Genomic DNA, 24049 nt, shown 5'->3' with positions numbered 1-24049 from the left:
GTAGGTGTGTCACTGTGGGCGTGGGCTAGACCCTCATCCTAGCTGCCTGGAAGCCAGTATTCTGATAGCAGCCTTGAGATGAAGATGTAGAACTCTTAGCTCCTCCTGCATCATACCTGTCTGGATGTTGTCATGCTCCCACCTTAATGATAAGATTGAACCTCTGAGCCTGTAAGCCAGCCTCAGCCCCAATTAAATGTTGTCTTTATAAGAGTTGCCTTGGTCATGGTATCTGTTCACAGCAGTAAAACCTTAAGACAGGATTAGGTTAAAAAGCAAAACTTCGTTATAACCGCTGTCTCAGCAGTTGGTTAGAAATGCCCATCACTTATGCTGGGAACCTCCCAGAATGCTTTCTCTAATGCTGTATTGAGACAGGTCTTGCTGTCCTGAGATTTCATCTTAAGCCGCCTGCTGCCTCCTTCCTTCTGTACCTTTACTTGTTCTCCGTTCCTTTTAGAAAACATGGAGTTGGTCCTCTGGTCATACATGCAGTTCCACAAGAAGGGTGTTGCTGTGGACCTCAAGGGGATGGGTACCGTTTAGAAAGGAACATTCCATAAAGGTTACCATGGTGAAATCGGAAGAGTCTACGGTGTTACTCAGTGTGCTGTTGACGTTGTTGTAAACAAGCCATGTTATGGGCAAGATTGCTGCCAAGAAAATTGTTATGCAGATCGAGCGTAGGAAAGCACTCAAAGAGCTGAGATAGCTTCCAGAAATGGGTGAAAGAAACTGACCAGAGGAAGGAGGAAGGAAAGAGAAGATGCCTGAGTTCTGCTATAGCGCCAGACAAAAAGCAGATTCTGAGAAGCACTGGGAAGATGCCCAATAGTGGAAGCTCTGATCCCTGTGACTGAATGACTAGGAAGACATGTGCTCTAGACTGTGCATGCGCTTTTTTTAATAAACAGAACTGGTTTGTTCTTTCCCCCAGAAGGGGGTAAAAATCCTATTCATTGTAGGACGGAGAATAGTTAGAGTAGTTTTCTATCTTGGGGGATCGGGGAGCAGGTTAAATCTTGGGGGTAGGGGTAAGTTGATTTATTTGAGAAGTGTTTCAAAATTGTATCTATCAACAGAGGTTTTCTTTTTCAGATACGGCCTCATTTTAAGGCCTAGGCTGGCTCAGAGCCTTCTGAAATCACCTGCCTTAACCCACTGAGTAATGGGATTGTGGTTCGTGAGGTGCAAGTCCCTGGGAAGGGACTCACAGACCTCCCAGCTAGAGGGAGGTGGGCTGTGGCTAGCAGGAGGCTCTCCTGTGGATTGCAGTTGCTCTAATGACCCAGCTGACATGGATAAAAAGGACACAGGGATGCTGTATACACACAGCTATGGCCACTTAATGGATAGTGTCATGGGGTTTCCACCCCAGTGTTAGGACTATGGAGGGCCTTAATGATTCAGTTTGTGCTCCCCTCCATTCCCCCTTTATTTTGAGGCAGGATCTGCATATGTAGGCCTGGCTGTCCTTGAATAATTGGTCCTACTGATTCTGTATCTCTCTCAAGTACTGGGTCTATGAGCATGGCCAGCATACCTGATCCGCCCTCCTCCACTCTTTCTTCCTTCTCCCCACCATATCCCCTACCCCCTTTCCTCATTTCCTTCTTTATAGCCACTCTAATATTCATCAGAGGCTGTCTGGATTGTTTCCATCACCTCCTGTAGTCAGACTCAGATTCATCTGTGCCAGTGGTGAGCCATGGAAAGTCTCTGGCCTCAGCTTTCCTACCTGTTAAAGGGGGACAGGTGCAGCTGACCTGTGGAGTGTGAGCATCCACTGAGAGTCTGTGTAGAAGCCCTCAAGCGTGATGCTCTGCTAATTGCTGGTGTCTTCCTTCCCTCCCAGTCTTTGTAATCATCTTGTGGCCTATTGACCAAGTGGATTTGTACTTCCAGGCCTCCCAAGATGTAGACTAAACTGTTTCAACATGTTCACATAGAGAACGAGCTAATAAAGTATACTTCCTGGCCACCATCTTGAACATACCTCACCAGTGATCTTGGATCAGAGAACCTGCTGTTCCCTCCACACAGAATGCCTTTTTTTTTTTAATGGATATATTTCTTTATTTACATTTCAAATGTTATTGCCTTTCCCGATTTCCTGTCCATAAGCCCCCTATCTTCCCCTATCCACCCCCTTCCACCTCCCCCCACATTCCCCTGCACTGGGGGTCCAGCCTTGGCAGGACCAAAGGTTTCCCCTTCCACTGGTGCCCCAACAAAGCTATCCTCAGCTTCCTATGCAGTTGGAGCCAGGGGTCAGTCCATGTAGAGTCTTTGGGTAGTGGTTTAGTCCCTAGGAGCTCTGGTTGGTTTGCACTGTTGTTCTTATGGGGTTGCAAGCCCCCCCCCTTTTAAAGATTTATTTATTTATTTATTATATGTAAGTACACTGTAGCTGTCTTCAGACACACCAGAAGAGGGCATCAGATCTCATTACAGATGGCTGTGAGCCACCATGTGGTTGTTGGGATTTGAACTCAGGACCTCTGGAAGAGCAGTCAGTGCTCTTAACCACTGAGCCATCTCTCCAGCTCCACAGAATACCTTTCTAGTTTGTCCTCCTTCAGCCAGGAGCTCCTGTGAACTTGTGGGAGAAGGCACCTCCGTGATGCCTTCCTCCATCCCAGCTCTCCCCAGTTCACTTTGTGTACTTGCTCTTAACGCCACGTCCAATCGCTGAGCTGGGTCCCGCCTCAGAGAGCCTTTGTCTACCTGCTGGTGCCTTTCCCTGGACAGCTCTCCAGACTTGCTTATGATTGGTTAGTGCTTCCCACTTTCATCTCCATGGCATTCATAGGACGCGGTGGCTCTGCATATGATCCCAGCTTGTGGGAGGGAAACAGAAGCAGGAACATAGTTCGATACAGATTCAAATCCTGCCTCCAAATACAAGACAGATGCCGGTAGAGGAAGAGCAAGAAAGAGTTGAATTGCTTCCTCAGTTAAAGCCTTCCTTCCCTCCAAGGGAAGGGCATTTGGTGCATATATATCCCTCAGTGTTTGCTTTGTGTTTTCCCTTGCTGTTGCCCTTACTCTGGCTTAGAATAATTTGCTTAAAGCATCCCACCTCCCCTCTGACTGGGACTGCCATAGGAGAGCGGTTCAGTTGTTTCTCACGGTGCATGGCTACTGTGTAACAAATGTTTCTTGACTCTGTCAGGAGTCCATGCTTCCTAAATGATTACCGGTGCTCTGAAACTCCTGATCTTTGTAACCATCCTGCAAATGTCCTTCTCATGGAACCAGTGGAAGTGCCTTATGGTGGTTCTCATGTCACCAAGCCTAGGCTCTATACTGTTCTACACAGCTGCAGGGGGACTTGCCTCATTTGTGACTTGCTGATCCTCTGAGGTGCAGGTGGGAAAGGGCATAGCACATCCAGTGTTCTAGAACAAGCATCGTACCTCAGAATTATGGCTTTAAAGCTTACTTCTTTGAGCTGGAGAGATGGTTCAGCAATTAAGAGCACTGGCTGCTCTTCCGAAGGACCTGACTTCAGTTTCAAGCACCCACACACTGGCTAACAAAAGTCTGTAACTTTGGTTCCAGAGGATCTTCTGCCCTCTTCTGGCCTCCATGGGCAACCCCCAGGAATACATTTGGTACACAGACATGCATGTAAACATTCTACGCGTGAAAATAAAATAAATCTAAAACACAAACAAAACCAAAATCCTCAGGCTTATAGTCTAGCTGTTACTTCAGGTTGTCTCCGTGACGTGGTCCAAATTTAGATAATGTCCCAGTCTCAGACAAACCAGGAGGTGCATTCTTAGCTTGCAGACAGCTCAGCCTGTTGACGTGACACTCAGTGTTGGCAGCAGGAGTTTCCTGGGACTGCCTAAGACCACACTTCTGAAAACCCGGCCTTGGGTTGCAAGCCTAGGCATCCTGGTGTTCGGAATTCAAAACTATACAAGAAACAGTGACCGAGCTCTTTGCCATTTATCTAAGTCTCTGGCAAGGTTGGGAGAGGCGAGGACTTTGCCGAGCAAGTTCTCCGTCCCTGAGGTGGTGCCCACCTGTACCAACTCTTGTAGTTATCACCAAGAACGTACAGTTCCTCTTTATGCCTGCTGATTGGTTGAGACCAGTATTTCTTCCAGCAGGTCAGTTTACCTGATAATTTCCTGCTCTTTTAGACTTCCGGGGCGGAGCGTGCCCGTGGATAAGTTTCTTCTCCGTTCCTTTCCGTAGCCTTGCTCCTGTTCACAGTCATTCCCTGTCCCCTGGGGTCCAGGAGTCCCTTGTACACTAAAGCCTGCAGAAGCTTGAATCCCTTATGTAAACAATGTGGTGTTCAGTGCGTGGAACACTACAGATCTTCTGTGTCCTTCTGGCTAGCTCGAGGTTCCTTACAACCCCTAATGTAGTAGAAATGCTACTCCCACAGTTATATTATTTAGGGAATCATCACCCAAAAAGGCTGTACGTGCTCAGTATGGACGGTTTTGTTTTGTCTTGCTTTTTTTTTTTTTGTGCTGAGACAGAATCTCACCACAGGGTAATCGAGCCTCCCATTCCCACTGCCCCATCTTACCCATGTAAGGGTGGTCTTTTTGCTTTTTGTCTTTTGTGCATGCGTGTGTGTGTGTGTGTGTGTGTGTGTGTGTGTGTGTGTGTGTGTGTATGTGTGTGTCTTTAAAAGGTTATTTAATTTTCATTCATGTGCATGTCAGTCTGTGTATGCCACTTGTATTCACGGAGACCTCTGATTCCCTGAACTGGAATCCTATAGGCAGCTGTGGGAATGTGAGTTCTGGAAGTCAAATGGCAGGTCTCTGAACTACTGAATCACCTTTCTAGCGCCTAAGACTATTTTTAAATCCCACTCATAGGATTTGTGGATATGGAAGGCTAGCGGTACTTAATAAGTTATAACTAAATACCAGATGATTCTGCATGGCTGGAAGAAGTCCATACCCCAGTGCCGCCGTCCTCTTTGTGTGGGAGAAAGGCAGGAAAAGGCTGTTGGAGTGGTGTGGACCCAGACTGCTTTTCTTTTGGCCTCACAAGGAGAGCTTTTCAAAGCACTTGGCGTCCCCCGCTGTATGGATGTGTCACTGTGAGATGACAACAGGATTTGCTGGGAATGTGGGCTACTATTGTATCCGCCTTACGTAACCACGTGCAGTGGTGGAAATGGGTGAGCAGCCCAGAAGGTAGGCAGTGGCCAGCCCTGTCTCTGCGGAGCCATGAGGGCTGCTCAGGTCTTCCAGAGGATGTGGATCCAGGCAGTTAAAAAGTTGGAGAGATGGAAAGGCCATGTGAGTCCTTTTTACGCTTTCTCCTTTCTTTCCCCTGCTCTCTCTGCCGGAGGGGAACAAGCCCTTCACACAGTGGCACAGTGGTTCCTTTATCCTCGGATTTATTTGTGTCCTGGCAGCCTTCAGTAACAAATTGTGAGATTGCAGAATGTGGCTTGCAGTCAATGCTAGAACTCGAAATGCTCGTCTTATTTGGGGCAGACCTGGGCGAAATTGATAGCCGTTTACTGGATTTGCGAGTCAAAGATGCCTTTTCCAGTGTGTCAGCGATCGCTGTAGAGCTTGGCTTCTTGGGTACAGGTTAACACACCACTTGGTGTGCGTTAGAGAATTTTGTATTTGGGATCAAACACGTGACGTTATCCCATAGAAGCCTGTATCCCTCTGAGGGGGCTTCCACATTGCAGGAGCTTTCAGCACACAGGGTGGTGTGTGGTGTGGGTATTTGTTGCGTGGCTTGGACTGTGGGAAGTGTGTTCTTAACAAGCGGCTTGGTAGGAGTCTTTGTCCCTAGTGGTCTCTCTCACTGGGAGGCAGCAGTGTATGGACACAGAGTTTAAAAATCGGCTGTTCAGGGTCGCTACAGGTAGTCAAGACTTAGTTATCTGCCTGTGGTTGTTTCTAAATGTCTCCTTTTGTGTGCGTTGGGAGGCGGAGTGCATGTGTGTGTAAAAGGGGCTTGTGTGTGGAGTCCAGGGGTCTGTTTCTAGTGTGCATCCCCAGGAGCTGGTGTTTGAGACAGGGTCTCCAAGAGCCAGGAACTTGTCACGTCGGCTAGTCCTCCTGTCCTCTGCTTCCCTGTCCTAGGGATTACTGGGTGCTTTTTCCTCTGTTCTCGGGATTGAACTCAGGTCCTTATGCTTGTGCCGCAAACACCTTTACCAACCGAACCGTCTTCCCAGGCTTAAAGGACAGTTATCTGTCTGGTCAAGGTTTTCCCAAGAAAACGAGCTCTGCAGAAGGCATACAAATAACAGGCTGAGTAACTCCCTGCCCCAGTTCAGGGCCATTCTCAAAATAACCTATTCAAAGAGCTCCCTATTTGCACCGGGTCACATAGTTCTGAACTTTCCATGGCTTCTAGGAATGACTTGTTCTAATATGGGTGTGTGTGTGTGTGTGTGTGTGTGTGTGTGTGTGTGTGTGATCATTAATGATCCTTCTATGGAAAGTCTAGTCATCAGAGAAAAATCATGGCACGTACATGGAAGTTGCCTTCTGGTAGAGGGAATCTTAACCCTGAAGTTGACTGGGTACCTGTGCCTGTCTGTGGAGTCCAGATCTTTTTGGAGATTGGAATTGCAGATCCTTCTGTGACTTCCCTGATCAAGATTATTTTTCTAATGAAGTTGATTTTAACCTTTAAAAATGGAGAGGTGCTGAGGTGTAAGACTCCCCAAACCCCCTGATCCTTGCCTTCATCTGTACCCATTCCTCTCATCATCCTCTCTGTCCCTGTCCCTGTCCACTGCTCACACTGTGCCTACCTTCCTTCTCCCAGTAGAAGCTGTTATATGCCCCTTTCCCCTGTGGAATTGAAATTGTATTAAAATGTCTGGAACTGGGTACTGCCTTAGATGTTATGTCCTCAGCACTCAAATACCCCTTGGTGTCCCGTGTCCCCCGCCACTTCTACTCTTGGACTTAAGAAATGATTGGTATCTACAGAAATGCTCAAATATTGAACGTATGATGCGTTCTTCTATCCTCCCCAGATGTAAAACTCAGTCCCTCTTGTGTCCCACCTCTACCTCCCTCCCGGACCACTTCATCTTCAGTTTTGTCTGTTACAGTCTTGCGTTTTTTTCTTCCTTTGAGACAGATTCTCACTGTGTAGTCCCAGCGGTCTGAAACTCAACAGTTTCTGTCTCTGCCTCATGAGTGCCATGATTAAAGTCCTATGTTATCACGAGCAGCCTACTTTCATTTATTAAAATAGAAAAACAGGGCCGGGAGTCTAACTCAGGGTCACACATGCTGCATGCGTGCAAGACCTTGGGTTTGATCCCCAGCATGGCGAAAGAAAACAACAGCCCACCCTGACATAAAGAAATATCAAAACAAACACACACACACACAAATCAGTGGTTATGCTAAACAAACAGATGGGGCGGGGGATGCTCTGTCTTTTCTTCATTGGCCTCTCAGCTTACTGCATTGTGTAGATCCACAGGAGTTCTTAACTTCAGAACCCTGCCAACTCCACCTCCCCGCCCAGTCCCATGCACGCTGAGAGCCACGACTTTGCCTGTCCTCCTACACCTTCCAACCTTCGTATCTTTTTGACCCTAGATGTAATATAAATTGTAATTTTTTTTAATCTTTGCGAATTCTGATCTCCTGGAGCCAGATGGCCTGAGCCCTGGGAATGTCCCAGAATTGAGCACACTGGGAGCGGGAGGGAAGAGCAAGAGGCACAGACAGATACCTCTCAGTCTGAGTAATCAGTTGAGTCACCCAGCCAGCCGTTAGCTGTTGCATTTTCTGTGCAAACAGAATTGTGGCTTCCTAACCTGCTTCTAGAGGGAGTGGGTTACCTGGTCAAGTGTGTCAGTTGGCATCACCGTCTCTGTGAATAGGGAGGAACCCCAGAATATCTGGATATTTTTTTAGTACCTGTTCATCTATGATTATCAGTGCAGGATTAGCCTCCAGAAGCTTCTTACTCTCGACCTTGTGTGTGACATCTCCCAGCTTTCAGCCGTGTGCTGTGTTCAGAAGAGTCTCCTCGAATCTGTTTATGACTGCTGTCTGCAGCCGCGTATAATTTGCAGTTCTTTCCATTTTTAAAAATTATGTTTCAGATTTGTTTGCTTGGTTCTTCTGATGGTCGATTGATCTCCGATAACTATGCTTTCGATGAGGTCTTCTAATTTTTTTTAAAAGATTTATTTATTCTATAAGTACACTTGTAGTTGTTTTCAAACACACCAGAAGAGGGCATCAGATCTCATTACAGATGGTTGTGAGCCACCATGTGGTTGCTGGGAATCGAACTCAGGACCTCTGGAAGAGCAGTCAGTGCTCTTAACCACTGAGCCATCTCTCCAACCCCTTCTAATTTCTTAAAACCTGAATTGTTTTATATACTTTTGGGTTGCTATTGCTGTTTCTAATACAGCCATTGATCCCATCGTTTGTTGCTTGTAACTTTCACTGTGTGTATATGAGTGTGTGCGTGAGCATACACATGCATGTGTGGTATGTACATGCATGTGTGGTATGTACATGGATGCCATGTGAACTGTGAACTCAGGTATCTTATATGTCTGAGTTCTATGAAGCCTCTGTTTAAACATGTCCCTTGGAGAGGAGCCTTGCATTTTCTATGTGGTGACATGATCAGTGCCATTTGACATGTTTTAGAGGATGTGCGGCCGCTTTCTGTAATAGGACTTGTTTCGAAACCTGGATTTCACAAACCTAATGATAGGAGTCCTCCAGTGTGATTTCCTCTAGTTATTTTCACATTATTTATGAACTGGGCCAGTGCCTGTGTAGTCCCTGAGTTTAAGTATTTTTCCTTCTACTGTGTCCCCTCTGACTGTGTGTTCCTTTAGGTGTTGTACTTTTCTCCCTGCATCTTCCTGCCTCCGTGCTTGCTGGCTTGTCTGTAACCGTGTGCTCTCTGGACATTTCTAGCTTTCTTAAGACTACATGCATTTAGTGGATCACTTAGTCTTAAAGTGGCAGCACTGTATTAAGGGCCTCCCTGGAGCATCTTTTGGAACTGTGTTAGCAGAGGAAGTCTCAGGGGTCTGTTGTGCACCAGCTAACAATGAGGAAAAGCCAGACGATCCCACAGTTCACTCAGTTTGACATCCTATTGATGACAAGACCAAGTGTTTCTTTAGTTTAAGATGTAAAAAAAAAAAAGTGCCAAAAGGTCAGGAGAGAGAGAAATGGGAAGATATTTTTAAGTGCAATTAAAATTCTGTACCTTTTATTTAAGGTACATATGTGTTCAGGAATCCGTGATCATCATGGTACATGTATGGAGGTCAGAGGACAACTTTCAGGCATTGGTTCTTGCTGGCCCCCAAATAAGATGTTATTAGCACCTAACAATGGTGTTTCAGAGTGGTTGTAAAAACACTCAGAATTTCACACTTATTCTCTTTTTAGGGCTTCTCACTACATCTTTCATTTAATATCTTAGTAACAAGACTCACTTCCTAGAAGGTCTTATATGATTATAAGCAGTGTAAGATTTTGAGCAAATGTCTGCTCTTTTTAGCACACAGAAAGCGTGAGCTGGAGTCTTGTAGAAGCATATAGAGTTAACAGGTCTGTTTCTGGCATTGGGGTGTTCGGTGTTTACTCATGATGCCTTTGTTGTCTCTTAGGGCCCAGGCATGGAGGAGGTGATATGGGAACAGTACACTGTGACCCTGCAGAAGGTGAGTTCTGCATCTTCCGTGCATCGTCCACTTGGGCTTGGTGTCTCACACTTCATGGATCTTGCACACTTTTGCCTACAGAGTTTTGTTTTTAATACCTCTGAGGTGGGGAGGGCATCGTTGGAACTGGCTGGCAATGGTGCCTGAAAAATGACGCCTAAGGTTGTCCTCTGGGATCCACATGCACACCCATGGACCCTCCACACACACACACACACACACACTATACATACAGCTTCCCTCCTACACACATGCACACACACATACAATGACATACAACTCTATCCCTATATACACATGCACACACAACCCTACCCCCTACACACTCACACACACACACACACGCACACACACGACACTCAACTCTACCCCTACACACACACAAATAACACGCAACTCTACTACTACTACTACTACTACTACTACTACTACTACTACACACACACACACACACACACACACACACACACACACACACACGCAATGACACACAACTCCACCTCCTCTACACAAAAAGTTTCTGTTTACTTCTTACTTGGAATTGAAAATAGAATGCTACATATTTTTATTTTTGGAAAATCACCCCACAGATGTTACCTTTCATCTTTTTAGATGCTTTTTATTGATCCTTTGTAAATTTGATACATGCAGTCCTGTTCCACTCATCTCCCAGTCCCTCCACATCTGCCTCCTGCCCTTGCTGTCTCCCCACCTCCACCCCCCCCCCAAAAGAAAACAAATTTAAAATCTGGCTGTGGAAGCTGCGGCCTGTCAGAGTGTAACAGTAACAGAGTAACCCTCTGCCGGAACAGCTTTTCTTGCAGATGTTGGTTGTAGTGAGTCACTGGTCTGGTTTGAGGCCCCTGGCTTCTGCTACAGCCTCAATACTGGATCCTCACCAGGACTCCTCGCAGATAATCCTGTTGTTGTCCTATGCTGTGGAGATCCTGCAGCTTTGGTTCTGGGGAATCAGTTCCTTCATGAGCTCTGGAAGTTCATAGATGGGCTAGATATTGGGATGCACCAGCTTAAAGCCTGGTTCTGGGGCTGCCTGGGTGGTAGCTGAGTTGGTCACCCTGGCAACTCTCCCACGGTCATGCCAGTGGGGGCCAGCTCTACCACACTGCCCAGGCCGTACCCTCAGGGCTGGCCCACCTGAGCCCCCACCACCAGGATCAGTTCTGCTGTGCTGCCCAGGTAAATTGCCCCTCACTACCTGCTGTCCTGAGTCCTGCAGCCAGTGAGGGGTGGGGCCAGATCTGCACAGCTCTCAGATACCAACATGGCCCTCAGCGGCAGCCCAGACCAGGGATGTCCGATGGCGTTTGTGGTAACAGGCTCGCACTGTTGCAGGGCCACAGATGCAAACATGGCCTCAGGTGGCACCTTCAATTATTCACGTCACTACCCTCTACCCTCTAGTTCTGTCTCTTCACTGTGCACACACAGTTCTCTTCTGCCTCTCCACCACTCACTTGCTCATCTTCGTGGCACCAGGCGTCTGTTGTCTGGGGATGTCTCAGACATGCTGTTCCCCTCCAGTGCCTCATGGTGCCGGGTGGGAGGTGTCCCCAGATGTTCCCCTCCCAACCCCTTTTTGGTTTTTCAAGACAGAGAGTTTCTCTGTGTAACAGAGCCCTGCCTGGCTATCCTGGACTTGTTTGTTAACTGGGCTGGCCTCAAACTCACAGAGATCCACCTGCCTCTGCCTCTGCCTCTGCCTCTGCCTCTGCCTCTGCCTCTGCCTCTGCCTCTGCCCCTCTGCCCCTCTGCCCCTCTGCCCCTCTGCCCCTCTGCCCCTCTGCCCCAGATGTTACCCTTTTTGATTAAATGAGGAAATACATGCAGCTTCCTTCATTCCATAGATGCTGATATGTAATTGCTTCTTAATAAATACATGTTATTTTCAATTTTTTTCTATCCTGGTAATAATATGATAGGTATTACTAGCTTACTCTATGTGTCATTTTGATTGGACTGACGACTCTAGAACTGCACTCGTCATGCTCTCATCCCTGAACAAACTCATGCTCTCATACCTGCTAGCGTGCAAGCAAGTGCATGCGCACACGCACACACACCCATTCACACTCATGCACACACACTTGTGCACACATCTGCACACCCACATTGACCATATGTATACCACAGGCATGTGCACATGATCTCACACTCTAGACAAGCTTGCTTCTGCCCTCCCTCACAGACAGTCAGCTTGTGGTCTGCAGTCCTTATCTGAGCAAGCTGCCCCCATCCTGACAGCAAGCTGTGGGCATCGGTGTGCATTTTCTGGGCTCCACAGAGATCATCCTGCTCCAAAATCTTTCTTTTCTTTTCTTTTTTTTTTTTTTTTGACCCAATTGGTAAGATATAATTGCCCACTTAAACATACAAAGCTCAGAACCATCCATCCCTTGAGAACATTAATAACAACCTGTAAATACACAGAGCAGAATCTTAACATCACCTGCCATCTTGTCCTGCCACGGCTTCTCCGCTCCAAATCTTTCTAAGTTCTGCCTCTTTGTAGAAAGGTGCTCAGTTCACCAAAGGGAGAGTTGATCCTTAGAACTTCATCACTGTATCAGTGTCCATGTGTCCAGGTTGGTCATCACAGATTCTTCTGCTGCAGTTTGCCCGTTTACCTTCAGACATCCTTCTCATTCTCATCTGTGCCCTGTTTACCAGAGATCACGTTTCCCTAGATGTGCTCCACAGATTGCAAGCATAAGGGATCCGAGGCTTGCTTTAGAAGATGGAGCCGCTTCATTCTAAAAGCGGGTCCCCGGTGCTGGTAAATTTGAAAGCCATGTAGGGACAACTGGCTGGTTTGTGATTGGAAGCAGTCTGAACCTTGGGCCCCCCTCTAACTTGTCCTTGGATAAAGATTTTCTATTACTCTGAGTGTAGTTTTGTTTCATCAACCTTGATGTGGGATTATAGTGTCATTGGTCCGTGTTGTGTAGTTCAGCCTTTTAAAGACTGAAGTAAGATTATGAATTTCCTAGGTTCACTCGTATGCATTGCTAAATCAATGGTGGATCATTAAACTTTATTTCCCGTCTTGTTTGAACACTGGGAAACATTTAATGCTTTGCTCTTTCAGGATCACAATACTAGCTTTTTACTTATTTATCTTACTGAATGTTTGATTCATGTATGTACTTTTGTACTCTCGTGCCACAGCACTTTGTGAGGTCCGAGGGTGTGTGGCCATGATTTATTCTTACCATGTGGGTCTCAGGGATTGAGCTTGGGTTCTCAGACATGGCTGCAAGCTCCTTCGTCCACTGAAGGATCTTCCCACTGAGCCCCATGGCCCCATCACCCACATCACCAGCTTTCTGTTTAGGTTTCATTTTCAAAGTCAACTTAGTCCTTTTCACTCTAAATTAAAACTGCAACTGCTGTCCCTTCTAACTTGAATTTAAAGATATGCCATAGGGCTGTTTCTTGTTTTTTGACCAAGGGACTCATGTAGACCCGGCCAGACAGCCATACGCCATGTAATCATGGGTAGTCTTGGGTTCCTGATTCTGTTTCCTCCGCCTCCCAAGTACTGGAATTACAGGCACAGGCACATTCCGCTAAAGATAGACTTTAAGAATACATTTTCACGGGCTGGAGAGATGGCAGTTAAGAGCACCCAACTACTCTTCCAGAGGTCATGAGTTCAATTCCCAGCAACCACATGGTGGCTCACAACCATCTGTAAAGAGATCTGATGCTCTCTTCTGGTGTATCTGAAGACAGCTACAGTGTACTTATATATAATAAATGAATAAATCTAAAAAAAAAAGAATACATTTTCACACAGAATCAAGTTTTGTGGAAGTTGTTCCAGCTCTGATCAAATGATGCCTTGAATGGGTCTACCTGGCATCTACAGTATATCGCTGTTTAGACAATAGACAGCCTTCGTTCCCCTGCCTTTTGTGATTACATCAGCCTGGGCTGCCAGTCTTTTCCCTTAGATAAGCGGTTTTCCGTTAGGAACCTGTCAGCCGACCACAGCGTGTGGTGGCTTTGTTTTGTTTTTCATTTGTTGCCGGAAGCCCATCTGCTCCTGGGCCGTCTCTGGTTATGGATTTGACCTTTGCTTTATTGAGTGCTTGTAATAAATCCTGAAAGCCACTTATGGAAGGATTGTTTCATACTGTCTTGTTTATTTTTTTTTCTTTTTTCTAATTCCAATGAACAGGATTCCAAAAGAGGATTTGGAATCGCAGTGTCAGGAGGCAGAGACAACCCCCACTTTGAAAATGGGGAGACGTCAATCGTCATTTCAGATGTACTCCCAGGTGGACCCGCTGATGGCTTGCTTCAGTAAGTGTCCCCACTCCCCTCCCCCTACAGCCAGCCCTGATAGGGGGGTGTTCTGATGGTTGTGCTCATTTATGTCAAGTCTTTGAGCGAGAATTAGGGTCGCAGCTAATGCATTATGCTTTAACAGTCCCCGAACTTTGGGGAGCATCCAAGCTTAGAGGGAAGAAAGAAATCTTGTGTGTGGAACTCCCCACCTCCCATAGGAAGGTAGTGGGAATGATCACTTACGGTGGGCTTTAGAACGCCGTGAATGTTCTCTGTCCCCTTCTTTCCTCCCTCCTTCTCTCCTTTACTTTGTTGACATTGTCTGTGGCCCAGGCTGGTCTCTTAATCTCCCACATGGATGGCTTTGAATTCTAGTTCTTCTGCCCCATGTCCTGGTTTTACAGACCTACACCACCACGCACAGTTTATGCAGTGCTGGGAACCATCTCTGAGTGTGTTGCTTATGTTACCATAACAAAACACTGGAGGAAATAACTTAAGAGAAGTACTTATTTATTTTGGCTCTCCTTCTCAGAGGGTTTAGTCTGTCGTGGTAAGGAGAACGTGCTAGAACAGAACAGCTGGCATGGTGGCTGGAACCAGACCGCAGAAAGACAGAGACAATACCTGCCCTTCCTGTCTTTCTCCTTTATTTCCTCAAAACAGGATGGGGTTACCCACATTCAGGGTGGGTTAAGCACCCCTTCATTCTCTTGAAAACGTCCCTATACACTAAGAGTGAGCTTTACTAAACTTCTGGGTGTTTTTCAATCCACCCAAGTTAACAGAATTGACTACCTCAGTTCCCATAATTCTCAGTGTCTGTCAAGGGTTTTTATATATGTCTTAGTATATATTGTTTTAGAATTTAATGAAGATGGTTAGGAGTGTACGTCAGTAGGTAGAGTACTTAGCATGTATAAGGCCTTGGGTTAATCTTTAGCAGAATCCCCACAAATAAAAACCTAATATCCTCCCCCAAACAGATTTTAATAGGAAATTCACGATAGTTAAATCAACTTATCCAACTGTCAGCCTGAAGAGATAACCCACCTTTAAAGATGAATTCTGAATCCTATCAGGAAAGAATTTACTGGTAACTCTGAGCCTACATCAGCCAGATCATTCAAAAGTTGAATTTGTGTGAGATTTTAAAAACTGCTGTGTTCCTATCCTATTTTTTGGTAGTCTTATCAAAGTTAGTCTTTTATTTAGAGTACTATAAAATTTTAAGATATCATTGGATGAGCCTAAATAATAGGATTCTGTGGTTTTTAAGGTTTCTTTGAGAATCTTGAAGCAAAGAAGCCGGGTCTGATTGGACACATTTGCAGTCCATATATTCAGGAGATGGGGTCAGACACAGAATGATCAGTCGGTTACAGCCATGGCTGGCAAGACAGTGAATTAAAAGCCAGCTTGACCTACTTGAGACCCTTTCTGTAAAATAGTAAAAGAATCTGAGGCAAGCCTTTGATCTCTTTCCCTGCTAACAGCACAGAGATGGATGCCTGCCTATTTTGGGGCTTACAAGAGGGCCTTTTGCAGCACACAGGACTGTCACTGAAGTCCTGTTGCTGTCCAGGCCGCGTCATGCTTTCTGGGGTGACTCCGTGGTGTGGGTAGGACAGGCCTTTTACACAAACATGGTGGTTCTTAATAAACATCCAGAAGCGGAGGAATGCATGGCTTCCGGTTTCTTACCTCTGAAGAACTCAGACCAAGCTGGCCTGACTTGTGAGCGTTGCACCCCTTAAGAAGTTTCTTGGGTTCATTCACTGCTGCTTTTCACTCTCCAGGGTTCAAGATGACTGATGCTTGTTTTTTTGTTTTTTTGTTTTTTTTTTTTTGTTCACAGAGAAAATGACAGGGTGGTCATGGTCAATGGCACCCCCATGGAGGATGTGCTCCATTCATTTGCCGTTCAGCAGCTTAGGAAAAGTGGGAAGATCGCAGCCATTGTAAGTCCTGGGCTGGCATTCAGTGCAGTCTATGCATGCAAGCCAATATCCTTACACATACATTGTTAATAAATTTTTAAAAAGTCTTCAGAAAGTTTAACTCTAGAACATTTGTTTTCTGTGCCCAAAGAAAGCGGCAGTTTGCTTCTGAGCATGTGGACAGAATTAGCTGACCTGGGGCCAGCGTGCTTCTCGAAGCCTTGATGATTTTCTTGGCTGGTGTCACCGATGGGGTGAAGCAGTGTCCAAGCCGCCCTCTGGAGGAGGGCTGCAAGCATCCTACCTAATGACTACTGCACTCGTCTCCTAAGAGTAGGGCCGTCCCGACAACAAATCTTAGAATACCAGGAGCTGTACAGGACCATCTCATGCCCACTCCGTACCTCAGCATGGCTTGGACATGTCTTCCCAGGTCCGAGTGTGCAGGGTCTTTGTTAGTCCAGAGTGGTACCCCCCACTCCCTCCTGTAACACGTTCAGGAATGTCAACAATTATATACAGAGTATCCCGTTTCCTGGCAGTTCATTTGACATTCACGGACTGACCAGAGCCTTTGGGGTTTTGCTTACTGGGTCAGAAGTAGATTTGGAGGTGTGCAAAAGCACTATATTCACAGCTGCAGTCGTTTTTTTCTCTTACTCTAACGTAAGTGAGGTTTATTCTCCTTGGGTCTGGACAGGGGCTTGGAGGATTGACAGGGATACAGATGTTTAAGGAATGTAGAGGGTTTTTTTTTTTTTTTTTTTGTCTTGTTTGTTCTGTTTTTGTATGAACCTCTCACCCCCCCTAGCCGCCCCCCCCCCCCCCACTGAGACTGGGGAGGAACAGTTTTATTAAAACTGGAACCAGGCCCACTGCTCTCCCAGGCGTCTTTGTACCGTTCTGCATCATCTCCTCTTGTCTGACCAGGTGGTCAAGAGGCCTCGGAAGGTTCAGGTGGCCCCGCTGCAGGGCAGCCCCCCTCTCAGTCATGATGACCGAGGTTTTGAGATGATGGATGAATTTGATGGCAGAAGTTTCCGCAGCGGCTACAGTGAGAGGAGCCGGCACAGCAGCCACGATATGCTCAGCCACAGCTGGGAGGACAGCAGGGAGAGGGGGCGTCCCCATCAGCGCGCACAGAGCCGGGAGCGGGAGCGCAGCCGTGGCCGGAGCCTGGAACGTGGCCTGGACCATGAAGACTACGGGCGCAGCCATGAGCGCAGCCGCGGCCGGAGCCTGGAGCGCGGTCTAGACCGCGACTTTGTGTCCCGGGACTACAGCCGTGGACGGAGCATCGACAGGGACTACGACCGAGACTATGAGCGCTCCTATCACCAAGCCTATGAGCCTGACTACGAAGGCCGCTACAGCCCATCTTATGACCGCAGAGCCCATCCAGAGACCCGCTATGAACGGAGCCGCAGCCGAGAACACCTACGGTCCCGAAGCCCCACCCCCGAGTCTAGGTCCCGGCAGGAACACAAGGGCCAGCATGATCCCGACAGGCCCATCGGGGTCCTTCTGACCAAAAGCAAAGCAAACGAAGGTAGGTGCACATGATGTGGGGATGCAAGCCGTACCTGCAGCATCCTGGCGCTTGCCTGGCACCTACCAGTGTTCAGTATCAACCTGAACTGAACTGGCCATGGGCTTGTATATAAGAGAGTCAGAGATGCAGAAGGGTTCATTGATCTGGATGCCTTGTCAGTGGCAAAGCCAGGTCTTAAGAGACTTCTCCTCCACACTTGTCTGTAAATATAACTTTTATTTGCCCGGGTGATTTTGCTTACTGCCTTCGTCTGTTAGCCTAGGCCTGGAAGCTTCTAGCCTCTGTACAATCTAATCTAGGCCTAGAATGTTTTCAGCCTCTTGGGATTTACTGCTGAATAAGCTTACCCTTTCTAGTTCTTTCTGAACTCTGGCTGGCTGGTTCAACTCAGCTGTTCTGACTCAAACTCCTCCCCAACCTGACTGATTTAATCTGGCTTCTCTTAAGTTTCTTACCGAATGGCTCTGCTTGACCTCCTACTAACTTTGGCAATCTGTTGTAATCTTCTGGCTCCTTCTCATTCTCTGGCTCATTCTGTCTTTGCCTGTGTCCAGCGCTCTCTCTCTCTCTCTCTCTCTCTCTCTCTCTCTCTCTCTCTCTCTCTGCACCCTGTCTTTGTAAACCGCTTCTAGTAAAACTGCCTTTCTTTTTCCTCTCTCTGCACTGCCCCTTAAGTAGCTTCCCTTTCCTTTCTTTCTTCTCTCTTTTCATGAGAGTTGGGCATATACTATTCTATCAAATTTTCTCTGATTCGTCACTTTGTCAGCCTCTCAATTAGACATGACTTTCCAACATGGGTGCTCACCCTTAGCTGGTCTGAAGCCAGGAGATGAGCAGGAGTTGAGCCATTTCCAACCTTGGGCCTTGTCTTCCTACTTTTCAGTTTTCTTATAAAACCATTGCCTCACTGACTCTATTACTAATCAAAGAAGAAATAGGTGAAAGACCTCTAACAATACAAAGTGAAAGGTTCACGTTAGCTTGGAATTTGCATTCTGTAGTGGATTTTAGATGAAAAGAGTCTGTTTCCTAAGTTTTCCTACTTAAATAACTGGAGTGATGTAAGTCAGTAATGGAAACCAGGAGCATGAGGTGGGGGTGGGAATAAGCTGAGATCGCTGAGGAGAGGAGCATCCCGGCTAGCAACTTTGGGGACATGAAGATCTCACCAAATCTTTATAGCTATCAGTGAGGAGATGGCTCTTTGCGGTCCCCAAGCCAGATCCAGATCAAAAGGTGGGGTCCAGACAAGTTTTGGGGGAGAGCATCTGGCAGGAGACCTCCTTCCAAGAAGTCTGACGCATTCTGAGGGACATTGCTTTTGAAACCTTTCCTCCTCATTTCCTGTTCCTCCTGCGCTGAGTCTTTTCTGTCCTTCTGCTGTAGGAACAACCATATCATGCATCACAGAGACACCTTGTATGAGTCAGGGCTCTCTAAAGGAACAGAAACGATAGAATGAGCTTGTGTCATGTGTGTGTGTGTGTGTGTGTGTATACACGTGTATGGAAAGGGATTCATTAATGTGGTTACAGCCTGTGTCCTCCTAGGCTTGACAATGACAGTCTCATGAAAGTCACAGAAAGGCCAAGCATCCGGTACTTGTACAGTCCGTGAGACTGGATGTCTTATCTCTGCAGTCACAATCTGGTGCCTGCTAGACTCTGGGAGGTGTTTAGTCTACGTTGGAATCTGGCGGTAGCAACCGTGAGCCTGCCAGGGGAAGTGAGGACAAGCAGACACAAAGCCAAGGCTTCCTTCTTCCATGTTTTATGATGTGAGGTGCTACTGGAAGATATAACAGGTTTAGGCTGTCTTTTTACCTCAGACAGTACGATGAAGAGAATTCCTCACTAGCCTGACTAGCAGCTTGGGTTTTAGTTGACTGCAGATATAGTCGAGTTGACATGCAAGATGAGCTACCTTATGCCTACCTATAAAAAGCTTAAACAGAAATCTCACGGAATATTACTTACTCTTCAATGTACTGAGAGTTTCCATTGCAATGGAAATTTAAAATACTGTTAGAAACTCATTAAATCAATTCAAGGCCCATTAATGAATTGTGATGCATAATTTAAGGAGACACCGTTGGGCTAGAGAGATGACTCGGTGCTTAAGAGTGCTCAGTGTTCTTCCGGACGGTCAGAGTTCGGTTCCCAGCACCCACGTTAGGCAGTTTACTGTTGTCTATTACTCCAAGGGATCTGATGCCATTTTCTGGCCTGGACAGGCACCCCCTCCCCCTCAGCACCCCGCTACAGAAGAGGGAGTGAGAAAGCAAAGCTTCAAATAAAATAAAAGGAAGGGATTATCCTATGACATTGCCCAGGTCCTGTCTGGTCTTGGTTAAAGTACAGAAATAAAGGACTTATGTTCCTTTCCCGATGGGCCGTTTTTCTTTTTAACTATTTTGTTCTCCAAATTGGAAACCAATAAACAATGTTTGGTGGTGATGAAGATCAAACCCAGGGCCTAGTGTATGCCAGACAAGTGCTCCTGCTTGATTTCACTTTAACCACCACCACCAAACACCCCTCCCATAATTCTATTCACTTATGTTTAGGTGTGTGGCTGTTTGTTTTGTTTGAATGTATAAAAGTACACCTGGAGTGGTGGATATCACTGAGCCACCACGTAGGTGCTGGGACTCATAGGTGCTGGGACTCGAACCTGAGCCCTCTGGAAGAACAGTCAGTGTTCTTACCCTTTGAGCCATCAAAGCTATTCCACTGAAAAGATCTATTGTTATTTATAATTTTGTTGATGAGGAGGGCCATGTGGACTACAATGGAGCTTGAGGGACAACCCTGAGAGTCTGTTCTTGCCTTCCATTCTGTGGGTTCAGGGATTAAACTCACTTTAGGTTTGACAGTAACCACCTTTATTCACTGAGCTATTTCACAGGCCCCAATTTTACCTTTTCTTTTTTGAAGATATATTTATTTTTATCTTATGTATGAATGTTTTGCGTGTGTGTGCGCATATGTGTGTGTGTGTGTGTGTGTGTGTGTGTGTGTGTGTGTGTGTGTGTGTGTGTGTGCGCGCGCGCGCCTGGTGCCTGAGGAGGTCAGAAGGGACATCATATTCCCTGGAACAGCAGTTACAGATGGCTGTGAGCCACCACACAGGTGCTAGAAACTGAGCTGGGTCCTCTAAGAGAGTATCAAGTACTCTTCACTGCCCAGCCTTCCTTCCAGTCCAGAAGTCCACTTTTGTGATCATTAATTCATGTATTTATTTACTTTACATCCCCAAATCCACACCTCCCCCCTTCATGATTCCATTTAAAAAAAATTGCTACCTTTTGTTATTGTTACTCAATAATTTAGCTATTTGTGGGTAAGTTATATGAAAGTGGTTCCATGGAAATGAATCTTGTAAGAAACGTAGTAATAGTCAGGAACGGCTGTAGATTAAGAATGAACACTGCCAGTTCCTGTCAGCAGGTTCCTCGATGTGTCTCAGAGCTTATTAACTGATTTTTTGTTTAAATTTTAGAAGTGTTATACAGATCCGAGTGAACCCGTTTGCAGACACTCCTATGTATGCTACAATGGGAGCATTAAGCTCTTAGGAGGATAAGTGAAATGTTGCTATGTAAGAAAAGTTAATCAGATTTGTCTCAGCCCTCTGTGCACTCTCTAACGTCCATAGGAGAGGTGCTATAGCCCCAGGAGAGTGGGAAATGTGCCTCACTTCTTTCTAGTTGTTGTCTGTGGTGCTAAAGATAAATCTAGAGCCTCCCAAATGCCAGATGCTCACCGTCCCACTGAGGACCATAGCAGCTAAGTACTTTTTATCTTCTTATCAAATGCTAACAAGTTTCCTAAAATTGACTATTTAAAACGACTACTTTTGTAACCATAAGAAGGAGCTTTCTCTATGTAGTAAAAATTTTTTGAAGAAAATGACTTTTGTAAGTCTGCAGTTTTCAGTCAGAACATTAGTAGTAATAACTTAAAACCTGAATGTGTTTGCTCTCAAGCTCGCTTGACTGTGAGGGCTTTCAAAGTCAATACAGTTCACCCTTAAAATCTGCCTTTTTACAGCTTAATAAATAAAATCAGAATAGTGTATAGAAGACCTTTGCAATATTAAAATATGTGTATTCCTTCTAACCACAGCGTTTTTCTTTTGAGAACCATTCAAAGTGCTCCCGACTTTCCCTGCCAGGGTGTTGGCCTTGCCTCAGCTTAAACCCTGGGCAGTGTGAACTGTCATGGAGACATACTGTGTCCACAGCCTCATGTGGGCAACCTTAGGGTCAGCATGATTTCCTATTAAGATGGGTGGAACAGACTGTTGTTACCAGCCTTTTATTTGAAATGTGGTCATTTTACAAGAGGCATCCACATAGCCTCTGCCTAGCTCCACCAGTTAACATTTTGCAACATTGTCTCTTTTAATCCTCCCGTGTTTGTTGGTTGGTTTTTTTTTTGTTTTTTGTTTTGTTGTTTGTTTGTTTTTTGTTTTTTTTTAAGTTTTTTGAGTTGAGAATTTGTGTGTTCCCTTGTTTGTCTCTAGAGTACGGGCTCCGGCTGGGAAGTCAGATCTTCATTAAGGAAATGACCAGAACAGGACTGGCAACAAAAGATGGCAACCTTCATGAGGGGGACATAATTCTCAAGGTAAGACCTGGACAGGGAACAGTGTGTGCCTGATGTGTTCCTAGTCTACACCCCGACATCTGCATACCAGGTCAGAATCTCTTAGCCTCAGGAGCAAGGTGGTGACGGGAGGAGCAGTTCAATGAGGTGATCTTTGTCATAAGCACAAAAGTAAACTGAGATATAAACAGGACACACACACACACACACACACACACACACACACACGGGCCAGCCTGTTCCCCACCACTTATGAGCCCTGCTCCCTCTGTAGCCCCTGTCCCCTAAAAATAATTTAAAAAGGAAACAATTTAAAAAACAAGTCTTGGGATCTGTACTAATTTAGTAACAAAGGAAAAGCCTCGAGGAACACGTTCCCTTGGTCCTGTTGCTTTAAAGTTGAAGTTCCCGTTCATCTACCAAGGAAAGTCTGAGAGCCATTGATCTACGATTGCTGAATGTGTTTGATTTTTGTGTGTGTGTGTTTGGGTTTTTTGTTTGTTTGTTTTATTTTGTTTTTGTTTTTGTTTTGTTTTGTTTTTTGAGACAGGTTTTCTCTCTGTAGCCCTGTTTACCTCGGAACTCACTTCACAGATCAGGCTGGCTTGGAACTCAGAGAGCCACTTGCTTCTGCCTCCCAAGCCCTGGAATCAAAGGCGTGCGCCACCACCAGCCGCCTGTGTTTGATAGTTTTTTTTTAAAAACCTCTCCAATCAGGAAGCCTGTTCCAGCAGTCAACCAAGCTGTAGGCTTGAACTTGGTTGTTAAATAGATTATCAGAGTCACCTAAATATTACTCTGACTCCTTCATGCCTGTTCTGGACATGTGTGGTTGTATGTAATTCGAAGGATAATTCACATTCATTAAATTATCCTGAAGTCTGGTCTGAGTGTCTTCTCGACTTCTTTCCAGTCTATAAAGGGAAAGTAAGAGTTTTGAACTTAGCCGTGAGAGGTTGTCTTTCATACGATTAACACTGCCATTCTTCATACACGCAGATCAATGGAACTGTTACTGAGAACATGTCTTTAACCGATGCTCGGAAGTTAATAGAAAAGTCTCGAGGAAAACTGCAGCTGGTGGTGTTGAGAGACAGCAAGCAGACCCTCATCAACATCCCATCTCTGAATGACAGCGACTCGGAAGTGGAGGGTAAGAAGGAGCCTGTGTGCTGGGCTGGGGGTCAGGAGGCTGGGTGTCAGGAGGGTGTCCCCAGGGGCAAGAAAGCCCTCCTTCAAACTTTGATCCAAAAGAGAAGTATTCCTGATCTTTGTTTGTTTACTAAAGCATCTTTTGAAATTAATTTCTAAGAGGAAATTCTTACCACACGTAATTAGGCCACGGAGAACAAAACTTACTGTCAGAAACAAAGCGTTCATGACTAGCCGATGAGGACGGATACCACTTACATACTTGCTCTGTGCTTAGAACGATACCAGTAAAGTATAGAGTTTTGTGAGTCTTTAAAAATGACAGAAGCCAAGCCCAGAAGAGCCTCTAATTCCTCTCTCAGCCGGCAGAGTCAAGGCCAGACTGTCTACCTAGCAAGTTTCAGGCTTTAAAAATAATGGCTGTGCCCACACCTGTGCTCATGGCTGTGTCTTCACGAGGCCTTTCTTTATCTCAACGCTATTGCTTAAAATCTGTGTTAAAAATCTCTTAATAAATTCCAACTCGGCGTAAGGTGAAAAATAAGGCAGTGTTCTGACCTTTAGAAGGTATATGCAGAGCGTAGACTACTGAACAGTCAATCAGAGTGGCTCCGAAGGATAGAGTTGTTCCTTACTAATGTATGTCCCTGTCCCCGATTGTTACTGTTTGGTTGGTTTTTAAACTGAGGTAAACACATTTGTCCCAGCTCCATATGTTCTTTCAAGGGAAGGAATCAACTGCCCTTTCGTTCTGATAAACACTTACTGTTGAACTATAGGGACCAGCACTAATAACAGAAGA

General features: G+C 45.9%; 1 protein-coding gene across 8 annotated transcripts in view; it reads left to right on the top strand.

Moving 5' to 3' along the window:
* The window catches only part of Tjp2 (tight junction protein 2), a 128533-nt gene that overhangs the window by 76663 nt on the left and 27821 nt on the right, over positions 1-24049 (top strand). For 6 of the 8 annotated variants that reach the window (NM_053773.3, NM_001414504.1, XM_006231176.4 and 3 more), the window contains 6 exons: positions 9629-9682; positions 13884-14008; positions 15852-15954; positions 16864-17482; positions 22013-22116; positions 23095-23248. In NM_053773.3, coding sequence (NP_446225.1) covers positions 9638-9682; positions 13884-14008; positions 15852-15954; positions 16864-17482; positions 22013-22116; positions 23095-23248 — 1150 coding nt within the window. In that variant the 5' untranslated portion in view covers positions 9629-9637. Of the gene's footprint in view, positions 1-1808; positions 5283-9628; positions 9683-13883; positions 14009-15851; positions 15955-16863; positions 17483-22012; positions 22117-23094; positions 23249-24049 lie in introns of those variants that run through there. The other 2 variants (XM_006231182.5, XM_006231177.5) reach the window with 2 other exon arrangements.

The sequence above is a fragment of the Rattus norvegicus genome, chromosome 1 (assembly GCF_036323735.1).
Source record: "Rattus norvegicus strain BN/NHsdMcwi chromosome 1, GRCr8, whole genome shotgun sequence".
NCBI lineage: Eukaryota > Metazoa > Chordata > Mammalia > Rodentia > Muridae > Rattus > Rattus norvegicus.
Note: the sequence above shows the minus strand (reverse complement) of the source record. Positions and strands in the feature narration are given on the sequence as shown.